The sequence below is a fragment of the Microtus pennsylvanicus genome, chromosome 1 (assembly GCF_037038515.1).
Source record: "Microtus pennsylvanicus isolate mMicPen1 chromosome 1, mMicPen1.hap1, whole genome shotgun sequence".
In the NCBI taxonomy this organism is placed as follows: Eukaryota; Metazoa; Chordata; class Mammalia; order Rodentia; family Cricetidae; genus Microtus; species Microtus pennsylvanicus.
Window position 1 is genome coordinate 115,709,366 of NC_134579.1, and position 26,744 is coordinate 115,736,109.

General features: G+C 47.4%; 1 protein-coding gene across 1 annotated transcript in view; it reads right to left on the reverse strand.

Moving 5' to 3' along the window:
• Nucleotides 1–16,449: 16,449 nt before the first annotated feature.
• Nucleotides 16,450–26,744, reverse strand: part of Brap (BRCA1 associated protein) — a 32,512-nt gene continuing 22,217 nt past the window's right edge. Inside the window, exons 10-12 of the mRNA XM_075980358.1 lie at nucleotides 25,052–25,141; nucleotides 20,574–20,677; nucleotides 16,450–18,481 (exon numbers count right to left, since the gene is read on the reverse strand). Coding sequence (XP_075836473.1) covers nucleotides 18,124–18,481; nucleotides 20,574–20,677; nucleotides 25,052–25,141 — 552 coding nt within the window. The 3' untranslated portion in view covers nucleotides 16,450–18,123. The remainder of the gene's footprint in view (nucleotides 18,482–20,573; nucleotides 20,678–25,051; nucleotides 25,142–26,744) is intronic.

The following is a 26,744-nucleotide window of genomic DNA, read 5'->3' on the forward strand; positions in this document are numbered from 1 at the left end:
ATGCAGGAGGAGATTTGAGATTGGATGTGTCAGCATCAGTGACAGCTGGCCTAGCCACTTGCAGTAGAACCACACAAGGGTCAGACTAAATACTGACATGGCTGACCTGTGGGGACTTGGAGTCTTGTCTAAGTAGACCTTTGTACTGCCCAGAAGGTAAGTAGGCCACAGCTAGAGAATAGCAACTTTTTTTGTATATGTGGTTCTGCAGGAGATTGACTCCAGAATTTTATATGTGCTGAGCTACATCCATGACATGAATTACAATAAATTCTTGACATATATAGTCTTCATTCCATGCCAGATATATCATCATCATTATTTATTATTTATTTTGGTTTTTTGTTTGCTTGTTTGTTTGTTTGTTTGTATGAGACAGGATCTCTCTACACAGTCCTAGTTCTCCTGGAACTCACAGAGATCCTCCTTGTGCCTTCTGAGTGCTGGGGATTAAAGGCGTGTGCCACCACACCCTGCCAACTCTATCTTTATTGTATTCTGCACAATAACTGGACACTAGCTGGGCTTGGTGGCCCACGCTTGTGGTCCCAGCACCCGGAGGCTTTGGCAGCCACGAAGCCTGCACAGTGAGTTCAAGGTCATTCAATGCTACTAGCTAAGAGACTAGGGAGGGGGAGTGTTTATACTACAATCTGGGGTTGGAGAGACAGCTCAGCAGTTCAGAACACTAATTCTAGGAAAGGTCACACCTGAGTTCAATTCCTAGCAACTCCAAGCTGGCTCACAACCTCTTTATCTCCAGTTCCATAGGACCCAATGCCCTCTCCTGCCTTCTGGAGTGGAAACTGCAGCTTCATTATCTTGGGATAGTCCTGGTCATCTACCAATGATGGAGAGATGCGTGGATGTTGTCAAAGGGTATCAAAACAGGCAAAGACCATGAGACCTGGGATGGGCATCCCATCCTGCCTGGAGAGATGAGGTGGAGAAGAGCCAACTGGGATGTCTCAAGAATAGAGCACGTATGTAGCATAAGCAACTCCCTGAATTTGATTCCCACCATCACACAAAATAAAAGGATGGGAGGAAGACAGAAACCAAGTGCTGCAGTGAGGACCCCAAACCATCCTGTGGATCTCAGCCTGCCTGATGGCCTGTGCTTTTCATCTTTTCTTCTCACATGCCTGTTCATGCCCTTTGACCTCATCTTATTGAGCAGCATTCCTGTGCATTTTCCAAACATACCGTGTATTCCAGGTCGGCCTTACAAGTCTTTCCTTTCTCCCACTTTCTTTTTTTTCTTGTTTTTGTTTTTTCAAGACAGGGTTTCTCTGTGGTTTTGGAGCCTGTCCTGGAACTAGCTCTGTAGACCAGGCTGGTCTCGAACTCACAGAGATCCGCCTGCCTCTGCCTCCCGAGTGCTGGGATTAAAGGCGTGTGCGACCACCGCCTGGCTTCTCCCACTTTCTTGAAGGGCATTAGCGCTGGGAAAGAGGTCACACAAGGGAAGTCCAGAAGAGTGAAGCAAGAGGGTGACTGTGTGAGTAACAAACCTGCCAACAAGGGGCAGCAGCTAAGCGTGTCTGCCTCAGCTTTTTGGTTTTTGGTTTTGGTTTTGGTAGTGCTGGGAACTGACCTCCAGGTGAATGCAGTTAAGCACACGCTCTACTGCTAAGCCACACATATATCGTTGATGTTCTTTTTTTATATAAGAATTTATTTATAATGCGTATAGGTGCCATATGCATACTTATGTAAAGGTGCCCACAGAGGCCAGAAGAGACTGTCAGAGCCCCTGGAGCTGAAGTTACAAGGGGTTATGAGCTACCCCATGTGGGGTGCTGGGAATAGAACTTAGATTCTCTGCAAGAGCACTAAGTGCTCTTTTTTTTTTCTTTTTTGAAACAGGGTTTCTCTGTGGTTTTGGAGCCTGTCCTGGAACACACTAAGTGCTCTTAACACTGAGCCATCTCTTCATCTCCGTTCTTTTCTTTTTTTGAATGGGTCTCATGTAGTCCAGGCTGGCTTCAAACCCACTGTGTAGCAGAGGCTGCCCTTGAACTCCTGATTCTCCTGCTTTTACTGCTTTTAGTTCCGAAGCACTGAGATTACAGACCTGTGCCACCAGGCCTGGCTTCATGTTGTTTTGCTTTGCTTTGTTTGTGATAGGGTCTATTATGTAGCCCGAGCTGACCATGGACTGGAGATCCTACTGCCTCAGCCGAACCAAGTGTTGGAATTACAAGCATGCACCACAATGCCTAGCTACCAATGCTTTTGTTTTAAACAACTGTGTTGAAATAATATTCACACTATGCAGAAAGACTCTGTTTCAAAAACAACAAACAGCAGCAGCAGAGAGGAAAGTAACATTCTAGACTTCATTTTATAACACACAGCTCATGGGCCAGGGGGAGGGTGCAGTTAGAAAAGGTGCTTATCTCCAAGTCTGATTTGAGTTCAATCCATGGGCCCCATGACCTCCACACGTGTAGATAAATAAATGCTACCTTCAGAGGATTTTTTATTTTGTTCAGAGATATGTATCTGTTGCCAGAGAATAATTTTCCTCATTCCAAGAAGAATCCTAAACGCCATCTACTCCCTGCTGTGTGGACATTTCCCAGAACACAGATTGACCAAGTGTACAGACATCTTGTGCAACACCCTTGTCTACACCAAAACTTACCCTCATCTTCCCGAGCCAAAGCTTTCATTCCCCAGCCCCTTCCCTGGGGCCAGGTAACCACCATTTACTTTCTGGTTTTTCTTTTCTTTCTTTCTTTCTTTCTTTCTTTCTTTCTTTCTTTCTTTCTTTCTTTTTTTTTTATGTAGTCCTGACTGTCCTGGCACTCGCTCTGTAGACCAGGCTGGCCTCGAACTCACAGAGAACCACCTTTCTCTGCCTTCCTAGTGCTGGGATTAAAGGTGTGCACCACCACTGCCCAATGATTTTTTCTTTCTTATTACATCTTAATTTTATGTTTAACAGTGTATGTGGGGCAGGGAGATGTGTGTGCCACAGAGAGTGAGTACCAGTCAAAGGGCAGCTTGTGAAAGTCCCTTTGACTCTCTGCCATGTGGGTCCTGGGGATCCAACTTGTCAGGTTTGGCAGCGAGCACCTTTACCTGCTGAGTCACCTGGCAGGCCCCTGTTTTCTTTCTTTCAAAACAGGGTCTTGCTAATTAGTCCTGACTAGCCCAATGGTTGCTATATAGTTGAGGATGGCTGCAAATTAATGGGATCGCAGCATGAATCCCTGTCTCTAGGAGCTGTTCAGTCTGTCTCTGACTTCAACTCAACATAGAGATTCACCAGAAAGCTGAATGTGGGCTAGAGCAATGGCACAACTCTTAACAACACTAGGCTTCTAGAGAGCATCCAAGTACGGTTCCCAGCACCCACATGGGTGGCTCACAACCGTCTGTGTCCCTAGTTTCAGGGACTTATGCATACATACATAAATACATACGCATAATTAAAAATAAATATAAAAAGCAACTGACTGTGTACCTATAATGCCAGCACTCGGGAGGCAGAGGCAGGTTGATCTCCATGAATTCAAGGCCAGCCTGGCCTACAGAGCAAGTTTCAGGACAGCCAAATAAATAAAAATACTTATTATTAAGTATAAATAAAAATTAAAAATACTGTACAAAATAATAAATAAACAAAAATAGGAGAAGCTCATGAATGTGAAGCTTATCGCTCTGAGTCCTATTCTACTGTCTTTTCCCCTGGATTTCTGAGGAGAACTTAAGGTTACAGAAACGGGGGGGGGGGGGCATGGTTTTCCCACCCGGGTCAGCCTACTGGATCTGGAGGTGTTCAGTTTCAGATCTGGAACCTTCTCAAACACATACATGTAGAGGCAGTTTCACCAAGACCATCCCTGCAATATCAGAAAAGGCAGAGTCGTGTCCCCACCCCAGTGTGGGGACAGTGTGCAGGAGGTGCCAAGAGGCAGCTGTGTAAGGTCAGCGGAGGTGGTGGCGCCAAGCAGTGATTAGGGTGCAACGAGAAGTTATTTGTCCCTATTTTTTATTTTGGTTGTTGTTTTTCTTTTAATTTGTTTTTGATTTTTGAGACAGGATTTCTCTGCGTAACAGTCCTGGCCATCCTGGAACTTGCTTTGTAGACCAGGCTGGCCTCAAGCTTAGAGGTCCACCTGCCTCTGTCTCCCGAGTGCTGGGATAAAGACTGCACCATCACACCCAGTGTTTAATTTGTTCTTTGTGATGGTAATTCTAAATTTAACTCCTAAATACTATCATCCCTGTCCCAAGTTGACAGTGGACATGCAGCGTAACCCACGCGTGTGCTTGTTCACAGGGCTCGCACATGACCGTTAGCAGGCGAGGCAGAAACCAACTACCCAACCAACCAAACAAAACACACATATACCTGTCCTGAGTGGGGTTCAGAATGGGGTGGACACCACAAGTCACGTGTTCTGGAAGTTCATTTAAATGCTAAGCCCCAAAGGAGAGGCTCACAGGGACACAGAGGCTGTGTTTGATCCTAGGTTCGGAGAGGATGGGAAGTGCTGGCTTCCACTTACAAGAGGACGTTCTGAAAGTAGAGGGCAGTGGTTACACGGTGAAGTATACTAAATGCCACAAAATAGTCACTCTAATGTGGTTAGGATGTGGCTGAGGGTGTGGCTCATTTGGTAAAGCCCTGGGGTCTACCTAAAGTACCACATCAATCAGGCTTGGTAGTGAGTGTTCAAAGGCATCCTGGGCTACATACAGAGTTTTGAGGCCAGCCTGAGCTACAAGAGGTTAAAATGCAACCAACAAGGTGGTGAATACCTGTGATCCCAACACTCAGAGACTGAGGCAGGAGGAATGCCTAGAATTCAAAGCCATTTGGCTACACAGCAAGACTCTATCTGTAAAATAAAATAAAATGATTATTTATATTCTCTGTGCATTTGACTTTAATTTTGAAAACAAGACCCTTCTGTTTAATGGCTTGACTTTCATCATGGAATAGTCAACCTTTCTGCTAAGACTGGGTGACAAAAAGAGGCACAATGTTACAAAATTTCCAGGGCAGAGAGAGCACAACAGGGCTCTGAGTCAGAAATGAATCCCCATTCATCTTCTCCCTCGACTTCTGGTAAACATACACTCGGAATGAAGCCGGGGTTTAACCGAGAGTTAAATTTAGCAGGCCTTCCTCTGAAGCTGTTTCCCTGCCTGTCGCAGCTCCTCGCCCCCAGCTCCTGGAGCCTCCATGCGTCGCCAATCTCCGCTTTTCCTGCCTCCTTCATTCAGGCATTCCCCTGCTCCCACGCGGAAGTCGCTTGCGCTCAGCCCCAGCCCTAGCAGTGACTAAGCCTGGAACGGAGCCTTTCTCTCTGCCAGAGCTCCATGTGGGTCCTGAACGTCAGGGAAGGTGGCTGGGAGGCTCATGAAAATGGCTGTAGTAGCCCCAGGTGTTCACACTAACCAGCAATCCATGAGGACTCCTGTGGCGAGCACACAGGCAACATGCCTGTGGTCTCAACATCCTTGGCAGGACAATCACATGGACCCAGGATTTGGAGACCAGTTCTGGGCAAGAGAAACAGAGCCTAGCGGTGGTGGTGCACACCTTTAATCTCAGGACTCCAGATCTTTGTGAGTTCTGAGTTTCAGGACAGCCAGAGCTACATAGTGAGGACCCGGCCTCAAATACAACAAAACAACCACAAGCAGCACTAGCAGGCAGAGGGTTTAGATAAAGGTAAAGATGCTTGTCAGCAAGTCTGATACTTGGCATTGATCCCCAGAACCGTAGTGGGAGAACTAAAAAGCCCTTTTCTGACTTCTGCAGCACACAGTGGGATTTGCACACACACCGAATAAATACAACTAAAAACAAACACTGGGTTGGGGTGGCAAAGGTCCCCAGCATTTGCAGGTGGAGACAGCAGGTTGAGGATGAGCAAGGTCATCCTCAACTATTTATTAGATCCTCTCTGGCTCCAACATAGGGACGGTGGAGGTGGCTCTGGGGTTACGAGCACACTTACTGCTTCTAGCAGCAAAGTGACCTGAGTTCCACCGTAGCATCCACAGCAGGCGGCTCCCACCCAGTCAGTCCAGCTCCAGGGATCTGCCGGCCCCTTCTGCACTCACAGATGAATGGACCCCAACGCGGACTCATGAATAAAGATAAAATACCTCTTGTAAAGAACCACACCAAAGCAAGTAAAGAGACCCCATTCTGGTGCTCCTGTTAACCCAAAGGATTCAGTCAGCAGGTCACACGTGCTCAGCAGATGCCGCTGGCACCGTGGTCACAACAGCTACCAGAGGAATGGGTCAGAGAGAAATGTGACACACACACACGCGCACAATGAAATTTGCCATAGAGAACAAAACTGTCCCAGAAAGACAAATACTGCCCTTTTCTAGAATCTTATATAGATATATAAAATAATGTGTGCTTCTATGACCTGGAAATCGAAGTGACAGTGTCTAGGGGACAAAGTGTGATAGTGATGGTGGACAATTTGGGAAGAGGGTTAGAGAACACACTCAAAGTGCATTATGTAGTAACTAGTGTGGAGATTTCTTTATGGAACCCGGTTCCAGATACACTAGTGGAAATGGAAGGTGTGTGTGTGTGTGTGTACTTGTGGACTGCTCCCCTTAAGCAATGACAAAAATAGCTCTAGGCTTCCATTCTGAGCAATGTGGCAGTCACTGGGCAGGACTTTGTCTTTAATGAAACTTTGTGTCCAGGGATTAGAACATGCTGATTACTCTCAACAGATATGGTTTACCAGCTGCATATAATCCCTTTATTATAGTGATATTTTATTGATGTTTTAATAAATAAAGCTTGCCTGAAGATCAGAGGACAAAACTAAGCCATTATAGGCTAGGCAGTGGTGGCACACACTTTAATCCCAAGATTTGAGAGACAGAGGCAGAAGGATCTCTGTGAGTTCAAAGCTACCCTGGCTACATAAGATCAACGCAGAAACAGATCCAAGTGGTGGTGGCTCACACCTTTAATTCTAGTCCTAGGGAGTCACATGCCTTTAATCCCAGCACTAGAGGTGAATATAAGATGGGAGGAGACAGAAGCTCAAGGCTCAGTCTGCAGGTGACCCACTGGGCAAGTGGCTTCACCTTTCTGTGCCTCAGTTTCCTTGTCTATAGATATGACAGTAGTACCTGCCCGGTAGAGTTGGCCAGGATGCTATCTGGCACTGGACATGATGTATTCATAGAGCTTAGGGCCAGGCAGAAAGGTGGAACCAAGTGACAATTGGAAAGTAGCCCCTGTACTGGGAAACTGGTATTGCCACATCAATAAAGTTTAAACAAACAAAAAAGGGGCATTAAATAAAAAGCACTTTGTCTTAGGGCTTCTATTGCCACAACGAAACACCATGACCAAAGAGCAAGTTGGGGAAGAAAGGGTTTACTAGGCTGACACTTCAGCATTGTTCATCCCTGAAGGAAGTCAGGACAGGAACTCAAACAGGGCAGGAACCTGGAGGCAGGAGCTGATGCAGAGGACATGGAGGGCTGCTGTTGTTTCTGTGGCCATGAGAACCAAACCACAGAGCTTCACAAACCCACGTAGGAGTTTATTAGGGAAAAGCAGGGATAAGGGGAAGGTCAGCCAGCAGTCGCTGAGGCTCCTCACTCCTGCCCCAGGGCCAGGAGTTGGCCAGGGCCACCTCCTGAGAGCTCAAGCAGTCCTCTTCAGTGGGCACAGATCTGTAGAGGTGGGACAGTTCACCGACTGATCTGCTCCGGGGACTGTGCGCTGAGTCTCCCTGGGGAGCAGCGACGGAGGAGGAACTGGGTGTGCATCTCACTTCTGTGCCACTGTAGGCCTTGGAAATATGACAGTGACTCTGAGTGACTCTGAGCACGGGGTGGCCCAAAGCACAGCTTCAACCGTGCGGGAGGTGGTTTGGGCGGAGGCAACAGGGGAGGAGAGGAGACAGGCGGCAGGAATACGCAAGCTGTGGCAGAGGCTGTGGCCCCAGCGCGGCAGGGCTATTAAAATGCGGGAATCCTAACAGGTACTCCTTACTGCTTGCTTCACGTGGCTTGCTCAGCCTAGTTTCTTACAGTTAGTACTCAGGATCACCAGCCTGGGGACGGCCCCACCCACAATGGGCTGGATCCTCCCCCGTTGATCACTAAATGAGAAAATACAACTGGATCTCAGGAGGCATTTCCTCAGCTGAGGCTCCTTCCTCTGATGACTCTAGATTGTGTCAAATTGGCACACACAAAACCACACAGTACACACCTACAATCCCAGCACTCAGAGGTAGGAGTTTTTGAGTTACAGGGCATACTGGGCTCCATGTATACTATACTATGTAGAGTGAGTTCATTGCTGACGTGGGCCAAGTATCAAGATCCTGCCTTGCCAACAATGGGATGGGGGTGGGCTGCACACACTGGCAGCTTTCAGGCATCTCCTCCTCCCTCAGAGCCCCAGCTCCAGCCCCTTGCAGGACCTACTAGCCTTGGCCTCAGGAACTTGGGAACAATGTAGCTATTTGTCTCTACCTCCTCCTCCAGACATGGAGCCACAATCTTTCCCTGGTTTTTTGGGGGGAGAATGAAAGGTGGGGTGTGTGTAGCCCATGTCAATAGAGATGTCCCGTAAGACAGCCCTGTGCCATGCAAGGCCTAGGCTAGAGGGAGGAGCCAGGAGCTGCCAGCGTCGAACTGGTGTTCAATCACCGTGGGAGCAGGCACGGTAGTGTACAACTATAATCCTAGCCCTTGGGAAGCCAACCGGAGTGGAGGACACGACCCAGTACAACCAGAGTGATGGCAGCAGGCCTGTCTTTCAGCAGTCTGCAAGAGGCTGGTGACAGCCCAGGAGACAGTGGACTGCAGGACTCATAAGGAGGTTGGCGCCTTTGTCCATGAATGATGGTGAAGGGGCAGCAAGATGGCTTAGTGGGTTAAAGGTGCTTGCTGCCAAGCCTGATGACATGAGTTCGATTCCCAGGACTCATGGTTGGAAAAAGAATCAATTCTGCAAGTTGTCTTCTCTACATGTCATCCATGGCATATATGTGCATGTGTGCACACACAAACAAATGAAATGACAGCAAAGGACCAGACCTTCAGTGTCTCTTTCTTTCTCTCTCTTTCTTTCCTTCTTTCCTCTCTTCTTCCCTTCTTTTTTTCCTTCTTTCCTTTCTCCTTCTTTTTTTCTGGAGACAGGGTTTCTGTGTAACAGCCCTGGCTGTTCTGAAACTCACACAGTAGACCAGGCTGGCCTTGAACTCACAGAGATCCACCTGCCTCTGCCTCCCGAATGCTGGGATTAAAGGTGTGCGCCACCACCGCCCAGCTAAAATTTTTTTTTTTGGTTTTTCGAGACAGGGTTTCTCTGTGGCTTTGGAGCCTGTCCTGGAACTCGCTCTGTAGACCAGGCTGGTCTCGAACTCACAGAGATCCGCCTGCCTCTGCCTCCCGAGTGCTGGGATTAAAGGCGTGCGCCACCATCGCCCGGCCCAGCTAAAATTTTTAAGATTAAAAAAATAGGTGTTTGTTGCCAGTGGTGCCATAGGAGCAGCAAGGTGCAATTGAAGTTCCAGGTGTCAGCCCCCCAGAAGGGAATCCTCTGATGGGCCAATCTTGTTTAGGCAAGGCAACGGGACTGCAGACCCCAGAACGTCTTTTGCTTCTGCTGTGCCTTTACATGTTTGCTGCAGCTCTCTTTCTCTGGTGTCTAGCATGGTGTGAGTGGACAGGGGAGATCTCCACTGCCTGTAATATAATGTGTTTATCTCTTGGAAACATCCCGTTCTACTGGGCATTTTTACCTGTGGATTGTCAAGAAGATGACCCCTCCCTAAGCTGTACTGTCTAATTTGATAATAATAATGAATGCCTATACAGAGTTTTGATGAATAAAAATAAACACAACGATATGTTTCACAGACAGGGCCTGTGAGTCTTGCCTAAATAAATGCATGGATTGTAGCTCAAGTTAATGACTAACAATTGAGCCCCAGGTCGGGCTGTGGTGGCGCATGCCTCTTATCCCAGCACTTGGGAAGCAGAGGCAGGCAGATCTCTGTGAGCTCGAGGCCAGCCTGGCCTACAGAGCTAGTTCTAGAGTAGTCAGGGCCCACAGAGAAACCCTGTCTTGAAAACAAACAAACAAACAAACAAACAAACAGGAGTTTGTGTGTGGGCATGTTCACACGCAGGCAGGTGCCCATAGAGGCCAGAAGGGAATGTTGGTTCCCCAGGAACTGGAGGTAAGGGCAGTTGTAAGCCACTGGAGATAAGTGCTGGGAACGAAACCCAGTTCTCTGCGCACACAGCAAACATTCCTAACCCCTGAGCCTTGTCTCCAGCCACACAGAAACATGATAAAAAGATGGAAATGGCTCCCTGACGTCCATCGCTGGGAGCAGGTGGGGAGGTGAAAAGGAAGGCAGTCTGTCTATAAGGGCTGCCAAGATCCCAAGAGCTTTTCCATTTCCTACCTGGACTCTCAAAGTCTAAAGAGCAAAGGACACCAGAGTCTGATTCCTGGGATCAAACACAGTAGGAGAGAACCCACTCTGGTGAGTTGCCTCTGACCGCTATACACAGGCCCTGGCATGAACATATATTGGCCCACACAATAAATACAAATATAGATATACATATAACACACACATAGATGTGCATATATTTACTCTTTTGAGACACGATTTCTCTGTGTAACAGCCCTGGCTGTCCTAGAACTCGCTCTGTAGACCAGGCTGGCCTCAAACTAAAGGAGATCTGCCTGCCTCTACCTCCTGAGTGCTGAAATTAAAGGCATGTGCCACCACAGCCCAGCATTGTTGTTGAGACAGCATCTCTCTAAGTAGCCTTGGCTGTCCTGGAATGTCGGGGGCTGCAGACCCCCGCCCCCTTGACTTTCTCTGCCTGCCTCAGACCCTTTGCCTGCTGAAGTGAACTGAGCAAAACAACTTGTTTACCTGTGCCTGCAGCTGCTCTGAGCAAGAAGCCCTCATGAGTTCCTGTTGGCAGGGGAGTGAATTCTGGTGGGTTTTACAGCTGGAAATCCCAAGAGCTGGGACATGGTTATCAGTTAAGGGTCCCTATATAAGCTTCCCTGGTGCACAATAAAGTTGGCATTCTTGTATCAAGGATGACCCATGTCCCCGTGTCTCTGTATGTGTGTGTGTTGAAATCTCCAGCCTGGTTCTCGGCTCCCGGACCGAACCGTACAGCACAGAGCGCATGTGGCATTTTACACTGGCGCTCACTGTGTAGACCATGCTGGCTTCACACTCACAAAGATCCACCTTCTTCTGCCTCTGCCATTCTGGGATTAAGGCCATGTGCCATCACGCCAGGCCCCTAAACTATTAAAAGTCCATAGAAGAGAAAGAAGGCATTCCTGAGGGGTGCTGTCAAACTGTAAGTGATTGACAGGCACATTTGGATGAACTCATGAGGGAGGTGTGGTGTATCTCTTTGTTCTTTACCAGCTGGTAATCTTGCAGACAGCTGGGGACAGCCTGCCTCCACCCAGGCCAGAGCTCTTCCTCAGCTGCTTTTCTGACCAGTACTCAGTCCCTGTTTTCCCTGGCTGCTGAGGAGCAGGAAGGCGCCCAGCCCCAATAGCCTAGAAGCCTTCGAGCATCTGCACAGGCACCCAATGGCTTGAGTCCAGATTTAGGATTCCTGGGAGGTTGATCATTGCCTGGTCATTTCCCAGCCTGGTGACAGGAGCCCAGGCTGGCCAAGAGCCTTCCTGTTTCCCCAGTGTTTGTAATGGGGTGGTGGTGCTGACCTGACGGGGCTGTCCAGGGGCAGTTCAGCACCCAAAGAGGTCAGGAGTAGCTTCCAATCGAGACTTCGGGCAAACACAAGGTCGGAAGGCAGGATTGATTTGGTCTGTCTGCTGGATTGTCTAATAAGGTGACCAGTGCTGGAAGACGGGCTGGCCTAGGGATGTTCTAGACTTTTCTGTGTCACACACACTAATGGGAGCCCATTGTAGGTCCCTTAGCATCAACCATGTCCCTTCCTTGAACATTATCAGAGAGGATATTGTTTTCTAGAAGTCACACAAAGGTGATGGGAAGGAGGAACTTGGTGTCTGTTCTTTCTTTTTTTAATTGATTTTTATTGAGCTATTCATTTTTCCCTGCTCCCCTTCCTGCTTCTCCCCTCCCCTTCAACCTTCTCCCATGGTCCCCAATTTATTCAGGAGATCTTATCTTTTTCTGCTTCCCATCTAGATCTATGTATGTCTCTTAGGGTCCTCATTGTTGTCTAGGTTCTTTGTCTGCTCTTTAATAGTAGTAATAAAACAATAGGGACCGTGAGATGGCTCACTGGGAAAGGGGCTTGTTACCAAGTCTGACCACCTGAGTTGGATGCCTGTGCCCCACATGATGAAAGGAAGGAACCAACTCAAGGTTGCTCTCTGACCTTCACAAAGGATCCATGGCACCACATGGACACATACATGCACACACACACACACACACACACACACACACACGTATGCACACACATTTATGGCAGACTTATGGAGGTTAGACATCTGCAGAAATCACTTCTCTCTTTTCATCATGAGGGTTCAAGAATTGAACTCAGATTGCTAGACTTGGCAGCAGGTACCCTATTCTGCTAAGCCATCTTACTTGCCCTAGGTTTCTTTTTTCATCTTTTGTTTTGTTTTTGTTTGTTTGTTTTTCTGTGTTTATCCTTTTCTCTGTGTTTATCCTGGAGCTCACTCTGTAGACCAGACTGACCATGAACTCAGAGAGATCCACCTGCCTCTGCCTCCCAAGTTCTGGGATTAAAGGCGTCACCAAGCAGATTTCTTTTTTGCTTTCTGTGCATTTGGTGTTCTGCCTGCATGTATGTCTGTGTGAGGGTGTTATATTCCTTGCAAATGGAGTTACAGACAGTTGTGAGCTGCCATGTAGGTGCTGGGAATTGAACCCGGTCCTCGGGAAGAGTAGCCAGTGTTCTTAACCAGTGAGCCATCTCTCCAGCCTCTCTCTTTTCATTTTTTTCTTTTTACTCTCTCCTCTCCTCTCTCTCTCTCTCTCTCTCTCTCTCTCTCTCTCTCTCTCTCTCTCTCTCTCTCCTCTCTCTCTTTCACCTTTTGAAATTGTTTTTGAAAGCCACAGAACTGGGACTTACATAAAAAGCCAGATGCGGTGGTTACATCTGTAGCCCCAGCCTCCTGTAGGAAGGGAGGCACAGACAGTAAACACATCTAGATATGTTCTGCAGGCTAGCTAGTCTTGAGCACACAGCTCAGCAGCAGAAAGACACACTACCTCGGAACTGACTCTTGCCAAGTTGTCCTCCTCACGTCACATAGCACTGTGGCCTGCGTCTACTTGTTTTCTCTCATATGCACACATCGATGTTTGGAACATTTTTTAAAATCCTAGACTATTCTACTTTATAACTCTAAGAGACAGATATCAATAGAGGGGTGGGTAGCTGGAGGGAAGCAGCCAGCTTCCAGAGGAAGAAAAAGAACAAACTTTAGCATTTCTGCAGCCACACAGGACCAGGACTCCTGCCAAAGAGAAAGTGCAGGGTTGGGAGCAGGCATGGTCTGGCGTGGACACTCTGGAGAGGTTCTAGGCTTGTGTGGAGCCTCCACTTCTGCCGCAGCTCCAGTCCTGGCAGCCCCCAGTCCAGGCAGGTTCCCACTTAATTGGAGAGCAATGTGTTGGAGGAGGGGAAGACCGAGGCCTTTGGGCCTCCCTGTAGAGTCCTGTGTCCTGCACTTGGCCCTGGGCTCCAAGCCAGTTAGTGTTGATTCTTAGCGGCCTGGGAAAGAAACTGTTTTCTGGAGGCCTGCGCTTAGAAGAGGATTTTAGATTTTTTTTTTCTTTTTTCTCCCCCACTAAGAACAGGTGGGGTGGGGAGGTGGGGGAGTGTGGTGTGGTGTTGCAGGAGGCTGGGAGACTGTTTCAGGCAGGGTGCTTCTGCCTGAGTGGAAAGGTATCAGAAAATGAGTGGGCCGAGCTTGTGTGACTCGCCACAGCTGACTCTAAGGGACACTTCCGGTGGCTCCAGCTGAGAGGCTGACCCTCTGCCCAAAGGTCAGTCAGTTTGGCTGCTCTCCGTTGAAGCATTCTTTCTTTCTTTCTTCCTTCCTTTCTTTTTTTAAGATTTATTTATACAGTATCCTGCTTGTAGGCCAGAAGAGGGCACCAAATCTCATTATAGGTGGTTTTGAGCCACCATGTGGTTGTTGGGAATTGAACTCATGACCTCTGGAAGAGCAGCCAGTGCCTTAACTTCTGAGTCATCATTAACAGAGGTAACACAGGCCAGTTTTTCAGGTGATGAGGAAGCCTTGTTCTATAGATCTAACCAGTATTATCTGATGGGCCAGGGGTGGTGAACACCTTTAATCCCAGCACTCAGGAGGCAGGGGCAGGCAGATCTCTGAGTTTGAGGCTAGCCTGCTCTACAGAGTGAGTTCCAGGACAGCCAGGGCTACATACACCTGGGTGGTACAGGGAGCCTGATAGACCAAGGCACTGGTGCTTCAGTACCGGATCCCTGCTGCTGGAGGGTATCTCTGCCTCCTGAGGGCTGGGATTAAAGGTATGCACTACCACTGCCTGGCCCAACCTTTTATATTTTAAAAAAAGATTTCCTGCATGGTGGTGGCATATTCTGGGTTTCCAGGCTTTGTATGGAGGATATAGGTGAACTCACTCTTTTCCAGGCAGCATTGAGTCGGATCTGAAGGAGTCTCAGGTCGGGGCTCTAGAATAATACCTGGACAGAAGCAAAGCTGCTTAGTTCGTGCAATAGCTTGGTAGCTGGCCTGGAGTAACAAATGCTATCTGCAGAGAGCAGCTTGGTGCCAAGGACCAATGTCACATTTTCCTAGGTAATTCCAGTGAGGAATTTTTGACCTTGGCCGTTCAGCATTAGGCCCCAAAGACTGTAGTCATCTTGTGTGAAACGAGATTGTCCGGCTCTTCAATGCGGGAGGAATGCACAAGCCTGAAAAGCCACTGCAGAACTCTACTGATCCACCCCAGCCCAAGCTGGCGATTCTCAGAGTTGGGCCAGCAATGTAGCTCTCAGGAATAAAGCCTGAGGTCTGTTAGAGTCATGTTCTGAGACTCGAGGGAGTATCATTACAAAATGAAGGCCAGGTACATGCACTTAATACTAGCACAGAGGGGCATAGTGGAGGAGAGGCAGGTGGATCTCATAGTGAATTCCAGGAAAGCAAGAGCTATGTAGAGAGACCCTGTCTCAAAAAACTAAACTAACAAGACATATCTGTAACTGTGGCTCTCGGGAGGCTGAGGCAGGATTGCCATGAGCTCAAGGCCAGCCTTTTCTGTAGTGAAACTCAGTATCAAAAAGGGGTGGCAGCAGTTGGGGTGATGATTCAGTGGGTATCTGCTGTACAAGCATGATGACCCAAGTCTGAATTCCCAGCGCTTTTGGGGACAGAGACAGGAGGATCACTGGGGCTTGCTGCTTGCTAGCCTAACTCCAGGTTCAGTGAGAGATGCTATTTCAAGTGGACATGGCAGTGACAGAGCAGGACACCCGGCAGCCTTCTCTGGCTTCTGCAAACATAAACACACAGAGGGTCTAGCATGACTAAGACAGTGCTTGTCAGCATACAGGGACCACAACCTCTCTTCAGGAGTGCAAACTGTCCTTGTAAAAGCCTTAAGGGGAAAGGTAAAGTTCACAGCACAGAAGGGAAAGAAGACAGGGCTCTGACACTGGGGAAACTCAGGGTTCCTGAAGGGGAAGTTTTTTTTTCCTTATTATTGGTTTTTTGAGACAGGGTTTCTCTATGTAGCCATAGCTGTCCTGAAACTTGCTTTGTAGACCAGGCTGGCCTCGAACTCAGAGAGATCCTCCTGCATCTCTGCATCCCAAGTGCTGGGATTAAAGGCACGCATCACCATGTCTGGCTTTCATTATTTAAAAATGTTTTGATGGGGCTGGAGAGATGGCACAGAGATTAAGAACACTGGTTGCCCTTCCCCGGGGTCCAATTCCCAGTACTCACATGGCAATTCACAACTGTCTGTAACTTCAGTTCCAGGGTACCTGACACCCTCAAGCAGACATGCATGCACGCTAAACACCAATGCACATAAAAATAATTCTAAAAAAGTTTTCATTTATTGGGCACAGTGATGCATGCCTTTAATCCTAGCACTTGGAGGCAGCAGCAAGCTGGTGAATCATTGAGTTGGAGGCCAGCTTGTTTTTTTCTACAGAGTGAGTTCCAGGGTAGCCAGGGCTATACAGAGAAAAATGAACAAAAAAAGCAGGCCATTGACACTCTTAGATATGTGCTCCTAAGCAATATCAGAGATGCAAATTTCACACAGGGAAGAATAATCTCTGGTTATTTTAGTAAGAGTTCATCGGTCAATGGAGCATGGGAAAGCAAAGTGCTTTACCTGTTAAGAACATACCAACAGCTTCCATCCCGTACAATGTCAGACTGAAGCACAACTCTTTGACCTTTTAAAATAACATTTTATTTACACATCTTGATTTTTGTTTTCCTGGAACATTTTTAAAAGACCTTCAAGTAGTTTGGAAACCTCTGCCTATCTGCGGCTTCCTCTGGCCACAGCCTTCCTGGGCATTTTCCCAGACCTGTGCTGCGAAGTGCGGCAGGGCTGCTTGGTGGATTGTAATGGAATAGGGAGCCAGCTTTGGAACTACTTCAGTTCTCTTCATTAGCATGCTACCACCCACCTCAGTTTCTGCAAGGTCAGATGTGCAAGACAAGTGGGGCTGAGACCAGGGCTGTAACAGTGTAAAATGCGCTGTAGATCAAGTGGGAGTCCCATGAGAGGCTGATCTGCTCCTGCCCTGGCTCCAGGAGCCTGTGTGGCTCAGGCCTGAGAATCTGAGTGCTGGTCTGCCCTCAGGAAGAGCGTGGAGGTCTGAGTACACTCATTCTGCAGTTATAGGTGGGATTTGGGGAAATGCTGCAGCATGTTCCACAGAACTGGACACAAGCAACATGACAACACGCTGATTCAGGTCAAAGGACAAGGTCCAATCAGAAAAAAAAGAAAGCAGCCCTAAAGTGTGACATTTCAAACCTCTGGCTGATGATGAAGTAGAAGATCAAACTGCACTACACACTGCTGTCCTAACTGCTCAAGCTCTTCTACAAGTCAGGTCAGTCCCACAAGGTGTCCCTTCACTTCTGCTCAATTACTGTGCTACTAGTTATCTGATGTTCCGGCTCTAGAGAGAGGCACACAATCCCTCTGTTGGTCACAGTAAGTATCATACAGCTGTTTGAAAGGGACTGTGCTGCAGGCAGGTTCTGGAGCGAGAAGCAGCCTTTGCTTAAATCCTAAAAGCGAAACTGAAAATCTGCCCATGCTCTCTCTAGCTGCGACCTCAACATGAGCCCGGCCTGTAAACAGTCAGTGTACACTGACCCCAGCAATGCACACAGCTGGTCAGGACCTCTCTCCAGGCTTGCTCCTGGCTGACTCTTGCTAGATGGAGCCAGTAAGGCTTTTCATATTTGACAGGCGCATTTGTATGGAGCCATCAAAAAGAGAACTGTCACCATCTTCCCTACACTGGGTCTACTCCATCTGCCCCAGTTCCTTGTTTTTCCGGCCTTCAAGCCAGGCATGATGGCTGCTGAGGACAAGCCTGTGCCTGCTTTACATGCTAGCCCCTTCTCTGTGACACTCAAGCAGCTCTTGAACTCCAAAGGGGAAGAGAGGGATGGCAGGAGAGATGATTGCTCTGCAGTGGGCAGCAGGCTCCTCTTCTGAAGGCAGCTGGAACCTCTGGGAGGCGCTGTGCTTTAGTGCTAGGTAATGCGGCTCTAAGGTCACATCATGTAATAAATCTACCCCAGAATTCAACTGCAAGTGCTCCAACTGAATAAATACAAGGGAAGAACACGTAAGACTGGGGTCCCCCCAGCTGGAAGGCAGAGTGGCCATGAGGTGTCTAAGGTCTAGACTCACCACCTTGCAAAGCGCTGCCAATGCCACCCTCTTTCAGTCTCCTCAGATCACACGCCATAAATGAAGGAGCCACACTGCAGTTCATCCTCAGGCATACTTATTAGGGCCCACCCTCCCACTCAGCAAAGGTCCCAGCACACCCTGCGGTGCCCAGGAAGTCTTAGGAACAAGTCTCTGAAGGTCACTTGCCCCTCTTGCCGCGGCCCTTCCTGGACGGCAGCTTCCCACCAGCCCCAGAAGAGGGTGGGTTGGGGGCCGAGGGGATGTTGATCTGCCCTTCTTGGATCTCCTGCCGTGTCTCTGCGGGCAGGTGGCTGATCTGCTGCTGTGTCTCCAGGTAGAACATGACATCACGCAGCTGCTCCTGGATCTCGGTGATCTGCAGGTCCTTCTGGTCACAGGTCTCCTTCAGCCGCCTCTCCTCTTCCTTTAGCCTGTTCTGCAGCAGCAGCTGGTTGGCGCGCAGACACTTGTTTAGCTCCTGCTCCTCCTGCAGCTCTGTGCTGAGCTTGGCCACTCTGGTGTTCAGCTGAGTGCACCTCGAGCAAAACAGAGACAGAGCTAGCTTCACCTGCTCTAAGTCCCTTTGTGCTCTGGGAGCTTAGAACCATTAGGGCAGGCCCTTCCCTGCTAAGCTCAGTAGCAGCAACTCTGTCAGACATGACCACGATGAGGAACCCACAAAAGTGGCATCTTCTGAGATAAAGTGCTCTAACATCATAAATTGTTAAAGGAGGGAAAGGGTTCAAGAGTGGGGGTGCTCCTTTTTCAAGGCTCACTTCTAAGTGAAGAATTACAAATCAAGACACTAGGGCTGGAGAGATGGCTCAGGTTAAAAGCACTGGCTGCTCTTCCAGAGTTCCTGAATTCAATTCCCAGCAACCACATGGTGGCTCGCAGCCCTCTGTAATGAGATCTAGTGTCCTCTCCTGGCAAGTGTATGTATAACAAATAAATTAATTTAAAAAATATCCCATTCAAGACACTATAGCAGGTATATGTATCAAAATGACAAAGTAGTCAGGTAGGGTGGCTCCAGCCTGTAATCCTAGAACTCAGGAAGCTGAGGTAGGAGCAATGTTTGAATTCAGGGCTATACTGACTGAATGGTTTAAGAGCACTGGCTGCTCTTCCAGAGGACCTGGGTTCAATTCTCAGCATGCACATAGCAGCTTACAATTGTCTGTAACCCAACTCCAGGGGATCTGACACTCTTGCACAGAATCATGCAGATAAAACACCAATAAATATAAAATAAAAATAAATTAAAAAAATAATTCAGGGCTACAGCACAAGAGTCTATACCAAAAGACCAAACCAAAGTTTGGGGTTGTGGCACCCATCTTTAAAACAGCACACAGGAGGCAGTGGCAGGTAGATCTCTGTGATTCCAGGCCAGCCTGGTCTACATAGTAAGTTCAGAGCAGTCTACATAGTGAGACCCTGTCTCAAAACAAAACAAAACAACCGAGATAAGAAATGATAAAGGAAGATGTCCAATGCTGACCTCTGGCCTCCACAGGCTCGCCCTGGAACACATGCACACACGGACATACATAGACACAGACACAGACACACACCCCTGCTCACAAATGTCAAGTTTAGTACTATACAATTCAAAAATAAACATTAGGTCAGTACTCGGGGGATCTTTGTGAGTTAGAGGTCAGCCTGGTCTACAGAGTGAGAGACCCTATCTTGAAAACAAACATACACATACTGGAAACTCACGTGATGTGGGAAAACTGGATGGAGAAAATGGAAGAAGATCTTTAGAACTATCTTTGAAACTTTCCTATAAATCTTAATCTATTTCAAAGAAAAGGTTATTTTAAGAGAAGCAACACTAAGGAGCAAACATCCCTCTTAAAAGTACCTTGATGTACTATACTGTATGGTCACAGCAACAGTTCAGCCACTTCTACAGTGTAATTAAAATCTACCCTGTTCAGTGCTTGGGATCAAACACAGGTCCTTGTGAATGCTGGGAATATACTCGCCCACTGACTTACGGGCTAGGCTAACCACTGTCACCAGTAACAACCATCCCCTGTCCTCCACTGTAGTTCTTGTCATGCTGGTCATGGTTTTTTGCTCAAGGATTGGCATCATTTGCTCTCAGTCCTGTCCAAGGGATAATCTGTGACATAAATTTGGATAAAACTTCTTTCCTGACTCCAGCTCCCAGTCATGATGGCTCTTAGAAACTGCAGGCAGAAATGGAAGCCATCTGCACACACGGCAAGCACTCGGATGCAGGAGAATTCAGTGCTCCACCTGGCACCCACCTCAGGGGGAACACAAATTGTACTTTTCTGTTTTTACGTTTATTTCCTGAATGTGTGTGTACACATGTGACAAGGTGCACGTGTGGCCGTCTGAGGACCATGCGTATGGGAATCAGTTCTTTCCTTTACCCACATGAGTCCTGGCATCAAATATAGTTTGTCGGGGTTGGCAGTTGAGCCATCTTACTAGCCCCTAATTGCACAACGAGAAGTCACTGTAACTCTGCTCCAACTCATAGAGAACCAGAAAACCTATATGACGTACGTGTTGAATATGGGGTGTTGCCAAGGAGGCAAAGGTCCTTCTTGTGATGCATGGGGCCAACAGCTGAGGGATACCTACTTTCTTTCCACAGACTGCTTCTCCTTCAGAAGGTCACTGAGCCTGAGCTCCAGGCTGTCACACTTCTCAATGGTCTCTTTAAATTTGGTCTTCATGTTGTTAATCTAAAAGTGCAAATGGAGGTCAGGCAGAATCATATGGATCTTGCCCCCCCCCCCCCCCCCCCCGCCTGCCACTATAACCAGGACAACCCAAACTTGGAAAGTCGAAGTGAGCCACTTGGAAGGAATTGTGACAAAAAAAAATTGTGGAAAACTTTCTTCTAGGATAAACAAGGACCAGGAGCTACCGGATGCGCAGGAAAGCTACTCAAAGAATCAAACAGGGTAATCCAGGCTTTGGAAGAAAGGAAGGTTTGCCCAAGGTCAGAGCAGAGCTCTCATTATTAACTATCAGCCCCTGTTCCTCCCAGAGCACATTCCTGAAGTTATCTCCAGCAACTAGTGAAGAACTGGGGACCTACCTCCCACCTGCAATTGAAGCACTTAGGCTAAGACAGGAGGATTGCCAAGAGTACGCTGGGGTACACAGTGAGTCTCAGGTCATCCTCAGCTATAGAGATTCTGTCTCAATAAACCAAAAAACTCAAAAACAAAAGAAAACTATGAGACTGGATTCTACTAGCTTGGTTTTGTTTTGTCCTCCAACTCACTGCTTTTCTGATGTGCCATGAAGCCATACGAATTGAATGTTTGTCTTGGGTCAGTCTATAAGGCAATATACCTGCAGAACCAATTCATACTTCGGAGAATTAGAAAGAACAAGTTATGTAGGTCAGGAGAAAGCAGTGCTACTAAGCGTTCTTCGGAGTCTAGCTACAGGAACACGTGAAGAGCTGCAGAGCTGGGAGCTGCCTCAACTCCATCTAAGTCTTAGAAACTGAGAGAAGATGAAGGGAGCACAGTAAAATTGAGGAGGCTGGGCTGCTAAGCAACAGCATCCAGGAGCCTTTATTCCCACACCTCTCAATAAGCGATACCACAGGTCAACAAGCTTCTAAGGAAATAGGCTCAGCAAAAGACAAGGCAATGGTCCAAGGTCACCCAGCTGCAGGGTCGGGGATCCTGCCTAAGACAAAGCCTGGCCAAAGTCAAGCCCTCTAAAACTGAAGGCCAAAGTTTTATGTCCTCTTCTTGGGGCACAGGTGATAGGGTCACACTTTAGCCTTTCTTTTTTGCCTTGTCTGATTTATCTATCTACCTATTTACTTCTTTTGGTTTTTCAAGACAGAGTTTCTCTGTATTGTGTTGGCTGTCTTGGAACTAGCTCTGGAGACCCGGCTGGCTTCCAACTCAGAGATCTGCCTGCTTCTGCCTCCCGAGTGCTGGGATTCAAGGCACGTGCTACAAGTGGCCCTTGTTTTATTTTTTTGAGACAAAGTCTTACTCTGCAGCCTAGGGTGGGTTTTAACTTAGCAAGCTTCCTGCCAAAGCCTGCCAAATGCTGGATTTCAGGTGTGAGCCACCAGGCCCAACTACTTCAACACTGTTTAGGGTAAGAGATCACTAAACTCTCCTGCTGCTTCTGTTCTCCCCTGCCTTCCTCTGCAGAGCAGTAGGTAAGACAGAAATTAATATCAAAAGGATTCAAATACATTTTCGTTCATGAAAATATTAAGCCAACCATCTTAAAATCAAGATGAAAACTTTTTTTGAGAGGTCTTATGTAGCCCAGACTATCTTCAAACTCATGATGAAGCCCAGGATGGCCCTGATCTTCTGATTCTCCTGCTTCTTCTCCCCAGGTGCTGAGATTATAGGTGTGCACTATGGCCATCTCTGGAAAAGGTCTTGGTGCTGCCACAGACAGATGCTATACTAAGGTTAATGTTTAAGAAACACACCAAAGACGAGCAGTGGTGGTGCACACTTTCAATCACAGCGTTCAGGAGGCAGAGGCAGATGGGTCTCTGTGAGTTCGAGGCCAGCCTGGTCTACAGAGAGAGTTCCGGGACAGCTAGGATGGTTACACAAAGAAACCCTGTCTTGAAAAACAAAACAACAACAACAAAAACACCCCAAAGGACTAATGAGATGGCTCCGCAGGTATAGGTGACTGCTGCACAATGCTGATAGTCTGTGTCAACATTCAGAATCCACTTAAAGGTGGAAGGAGAAAACTGAGTCCACAAGTTGTCATCTGACTTCTGCACTAGCATACTTGTGTGCACACACATGAGATACACATGCACACACAACAGAAACAAGCTTCACAAAACAGTAGATGTAGTGTAATTTACTCCTACATCTACCATATTCTATGTAATAAAAACACCAGTTGTGATCTATCAAACTGATTTTTACAGTTTACAACTGAGAGAAGTATGGATTTCAATGGAGCTAGAGGTCTGAAAAGATATATCTTCAGAGGTCCCACTTATGTCCACTGCCTAACTGTGTGTTAGGAATAGGTCTTTATAATCAGCCCCATGAAAACCAAGAGCTGGAGAGATGGCTCAGTGGTTAAGAGCACTAGCTGCTCTTCCAGAGGACCTGGGTTCAATTCCCAGCACCCACATAGCAGCTCACAACTGCCTCTAACTGGGCTGGAGAGATGGCTCAGTGGTTAAGAGCATTAGCTGCTCTTCCAGAGGACCTGGGTTCAATTCCCAGCACCCACATAGCAGCTCACAACTGCCTCTAACTGGGCTGGAGAGATGGCTCAGTGGTTAAGAGCATTGCCTGCTCTTCCAAAGGTCCTGAGTTCAATTCCCAGCAACCACATGGTGGCTCACAACCATCTGTAATGAGGTCTGGTGCCCTCTTCTGGCCTCCAGACATACACACAGACAGAATAATATTGTATACATAATAAATAAATAAATTTTTGGGCTGGAGAGATGACTCAGAGGTTAAGAACACTGTCTGTTCTTCTAGAGGTCCTGAGTTCAATTCCCAGTAACCACATAGTGGCTCACAACCCTCTGTCATGAGATCTGGAGCACTCTTCTGTCATGCAGGCAGAACATTGTATACATAATAAATAAATAAAATCTTTAAAAAAAAAAGAAAAAGAAAGGAGATTTGATGCCCTTTTCTGACTTCTCTGGACTAGTTAGTACACAGTGCACATATATACATGCAGTTAAAACATTCATACACATAAAAAAATGAATAAATATTTTTTTTCCTTTTCTTTTTGTTTTTTTGAGACAGAGTTTCTCTGTGTAGCACTGGCTGCCCCTGAACTCACTCTGTGGACCAGGCTGGCCTTGAATTCAAAGATTCACCTGCCTCTGTCTCCTGAGTCCTGGGATTAAAGGTGTGGGCCACTAGTGCATGGGTAAAGTAAATTTTAAAAAAGAGAAAGAAAACCAAGAGCTTTCACTGGTTCTGAGTGGCTGCTCCTATATCCTTGACAGGCTGGAATAAATTACATTCCCCCAAGTCTAAAAGTGTCCTGCAAGTTTCAGGCTTGGCTTATTGCCCCCTCCCCAAGTCCCACCACCTCCAAGAATGTTATGAGGCCCGTGACTAAGAATCTGTCACTATCCCCCTTCATGCTCTATTGCTTGTGTGCAAATGGACAGAATACCAGTCACAAAAGGACACGGCAGGACAAAAGGCTTGCATCAGCCCTGAACTTATGGACAAATGGCATCTGTCATTAGAAAACAAAGGCATCATTTTCAAATGCTGTAAGCTTTCATCGGATGCTGCCCTGGCTCCAGCTCACTCCAACATTGAAAGCGAATTCCTTGCGGCTTCTCTTCCCGGTCCTAACTTGCTTTTGCTGGCACGTCTTAGAGAATGTGGCTAATCCTGAGGAATCATACAAAGCAGAGAGGGTTCTGCACTTGGCTCGCTAGGGTCTGTGTGAAACAATTTGGGTGATTATGCTGGGAGAGCCACAAAAAAGCCATAAGTGAAGATGCAACAGCACACCCACCCAGGGAGTCCGGCAATTCCTGTATGGCAATCACACCCTACTCAGGACGGAAAGGCTAGTGTCCTCTAGGGCCTCTGCACTGGCACTTCTACTGTCTGGAAGCTACTGCAAGAATCTCATTGATAGCCGGGCGGTGGTGGCGCACGCCTTTAATCCCAGCACTCGGGAGGCAGAGGCAGGCAGATCTCTGTGAGTTCGAGGCCAGCCTGGTCTACAAGAGCTAGTTCCAGGACAGGCTCCAAAGCCACAGAGAAATCCTGTCTCAAAAAACAAAAACAAAAAAATCTCATTGATTGCTTTTAACTAAAGATCATTTCAAAGCACGAGTCAAACACTGGCTGTTTGAAAAGCCAGTTTCTACTGTTGTTAGGGCTCAGGGAGTTGGGAACTAAGTCACCAGGTGGGCCATTTAGAAAATTAAAAAACAGGCTTTAATTCCAGCACTTGGGAGGCAGAGGCAGGCGGATCTCTGTGAGTTTGAGGTCATCCTGGTCTACAAAGTAAACACTACAAAGTGTTCCAGGACAGCCAGAGCTGCTACAGAGAAACTTTTTAGTTAAAAGCAATCAGTCACCAGGTTAGACACTTACCTCCTCTGCCGTGTCCTTCTCTATGCGAACAATCTTGTTTTCCCAGTATATCCGCTGCGATTCCAGCTGGCTTGTTAGTAAGTACGAATACTAGAAATGAAACAAACAGCCAGATGTGAGCCATCACCAGTACTGAAACCCAGTGAACACTGACTCCATGATAACCAGTACAACTGCATCCAGAATCAAGGTCTCCACAGGCATAGTGGTACTCCTATACTCACAGCAAAACCAAATGAAATTAGACAATTAATAAAACAACAAAACAAAACAAAAACCAGCTGCTGGACCATGGTGGTTCACACCTTTAAAACCAACACTCCAGGCTAGCCAGGGCTACATAGACAGTCATTATTCCAAGAACCAGAGAGAGAGAGGGAGAGACACAGAGAGAGAAAGAGAGAATGAAAGGAAGAGGGACAGAGCGGGAGAGAGAGAGAATGGAGACATGGTTTTGCTTATTGCCTCACCCTTGAGGCACTGGCCACTTTCCAACCTTATCAACTGGGGACCTGAGGCTTATACTCCCTTATCGGGCTCATCAGAGTCTATGTTACACTTGGGTTCAACCCAGGTTAACAGGCACTGGGCCAGAGGTACAGAATGGAGCTTGCAATCTAGCTGGGAAAAATCCAAGAATCCAAATTTACACAAATACACAGTTATTTTTTGTTTTACTTTGGTTTTTGAGACATGATTTCTCTGCATAACAGCCCTGGCTGTCCTGGAACTCGTGTTGTAGACCAGGCTGGCTTTGAACTCAGAGATTCGCTTACCTCTGCCTCCCAAGCACTGGGATTAAAGGCGTGCGCCACCATGCCCAGCTTCATGTTTTTATTACACTGGATATGTGTTCTATTCATGTGTATGTATGGGGAGGGCAGAATTAGCATCGGCTATCATTCCTCAGGCACTGTCTAGTTTTGAGACAGGGTTTCTCATGGGCCTAAATTCATCTAGTAGGCTAAGCTGGCTGGTCAGTGTCCCAGGGATCTATCTTTATCCATCCTCAGTACTGGGGTCACAAACTTGTACCACCAATTCTATTTTTTTTTAAACTTCAGGTTCTGGGGACTCAACTCAGGTCCTCATGTTTGCGGACTGACTGAGCTATCTTTCTAGCCTTTTGTGTTTTGTTCTAATTTTTATTTTATGTGTATTGGTGTTTTGCCTGTATTCCTTCCTGTGTGAGGGTATTGATCTCCTAGAACTGTAGTTACAGATGGTTGTGAGCTGCCATGTAGGTGCTGGAAATTGAATCTGGGTCCTCTGGGAGAACAGCCAGTGCCCTAACGGCTGCGCCATCTCTCCAGCCCACCTGTCCTAGTTAGGGTTTCTATTGCTGTGAAGAAACACTATGAGCACAGCAATTCTTTTTTTAAAAATTTATTTATTATGTATATAGTGTTCTGGGCACCAGATTTCATTATAGATGGGTGTGTGTCATCATGTGGTTGCTGGGAATTGAACTCAGGACCTCCAGAACAGCAGTCAGGTTAACATCTGAGCCATCTCTCCAGCCCCACAGCAACTCTTTTTTTTTTTTTTTTTGATTTTTCGAGACAGGGTTTCTCTGTAGCTTTTGGTTCCTGTCCTGGAACTAGCTCTTGTAGACCAGGCTGGCCTCGAACTCACAGAGATCCGCCTGCCTCTGCCTCCCGAGTGCTGGGATTAAAGGCGTGCGCCACCACCG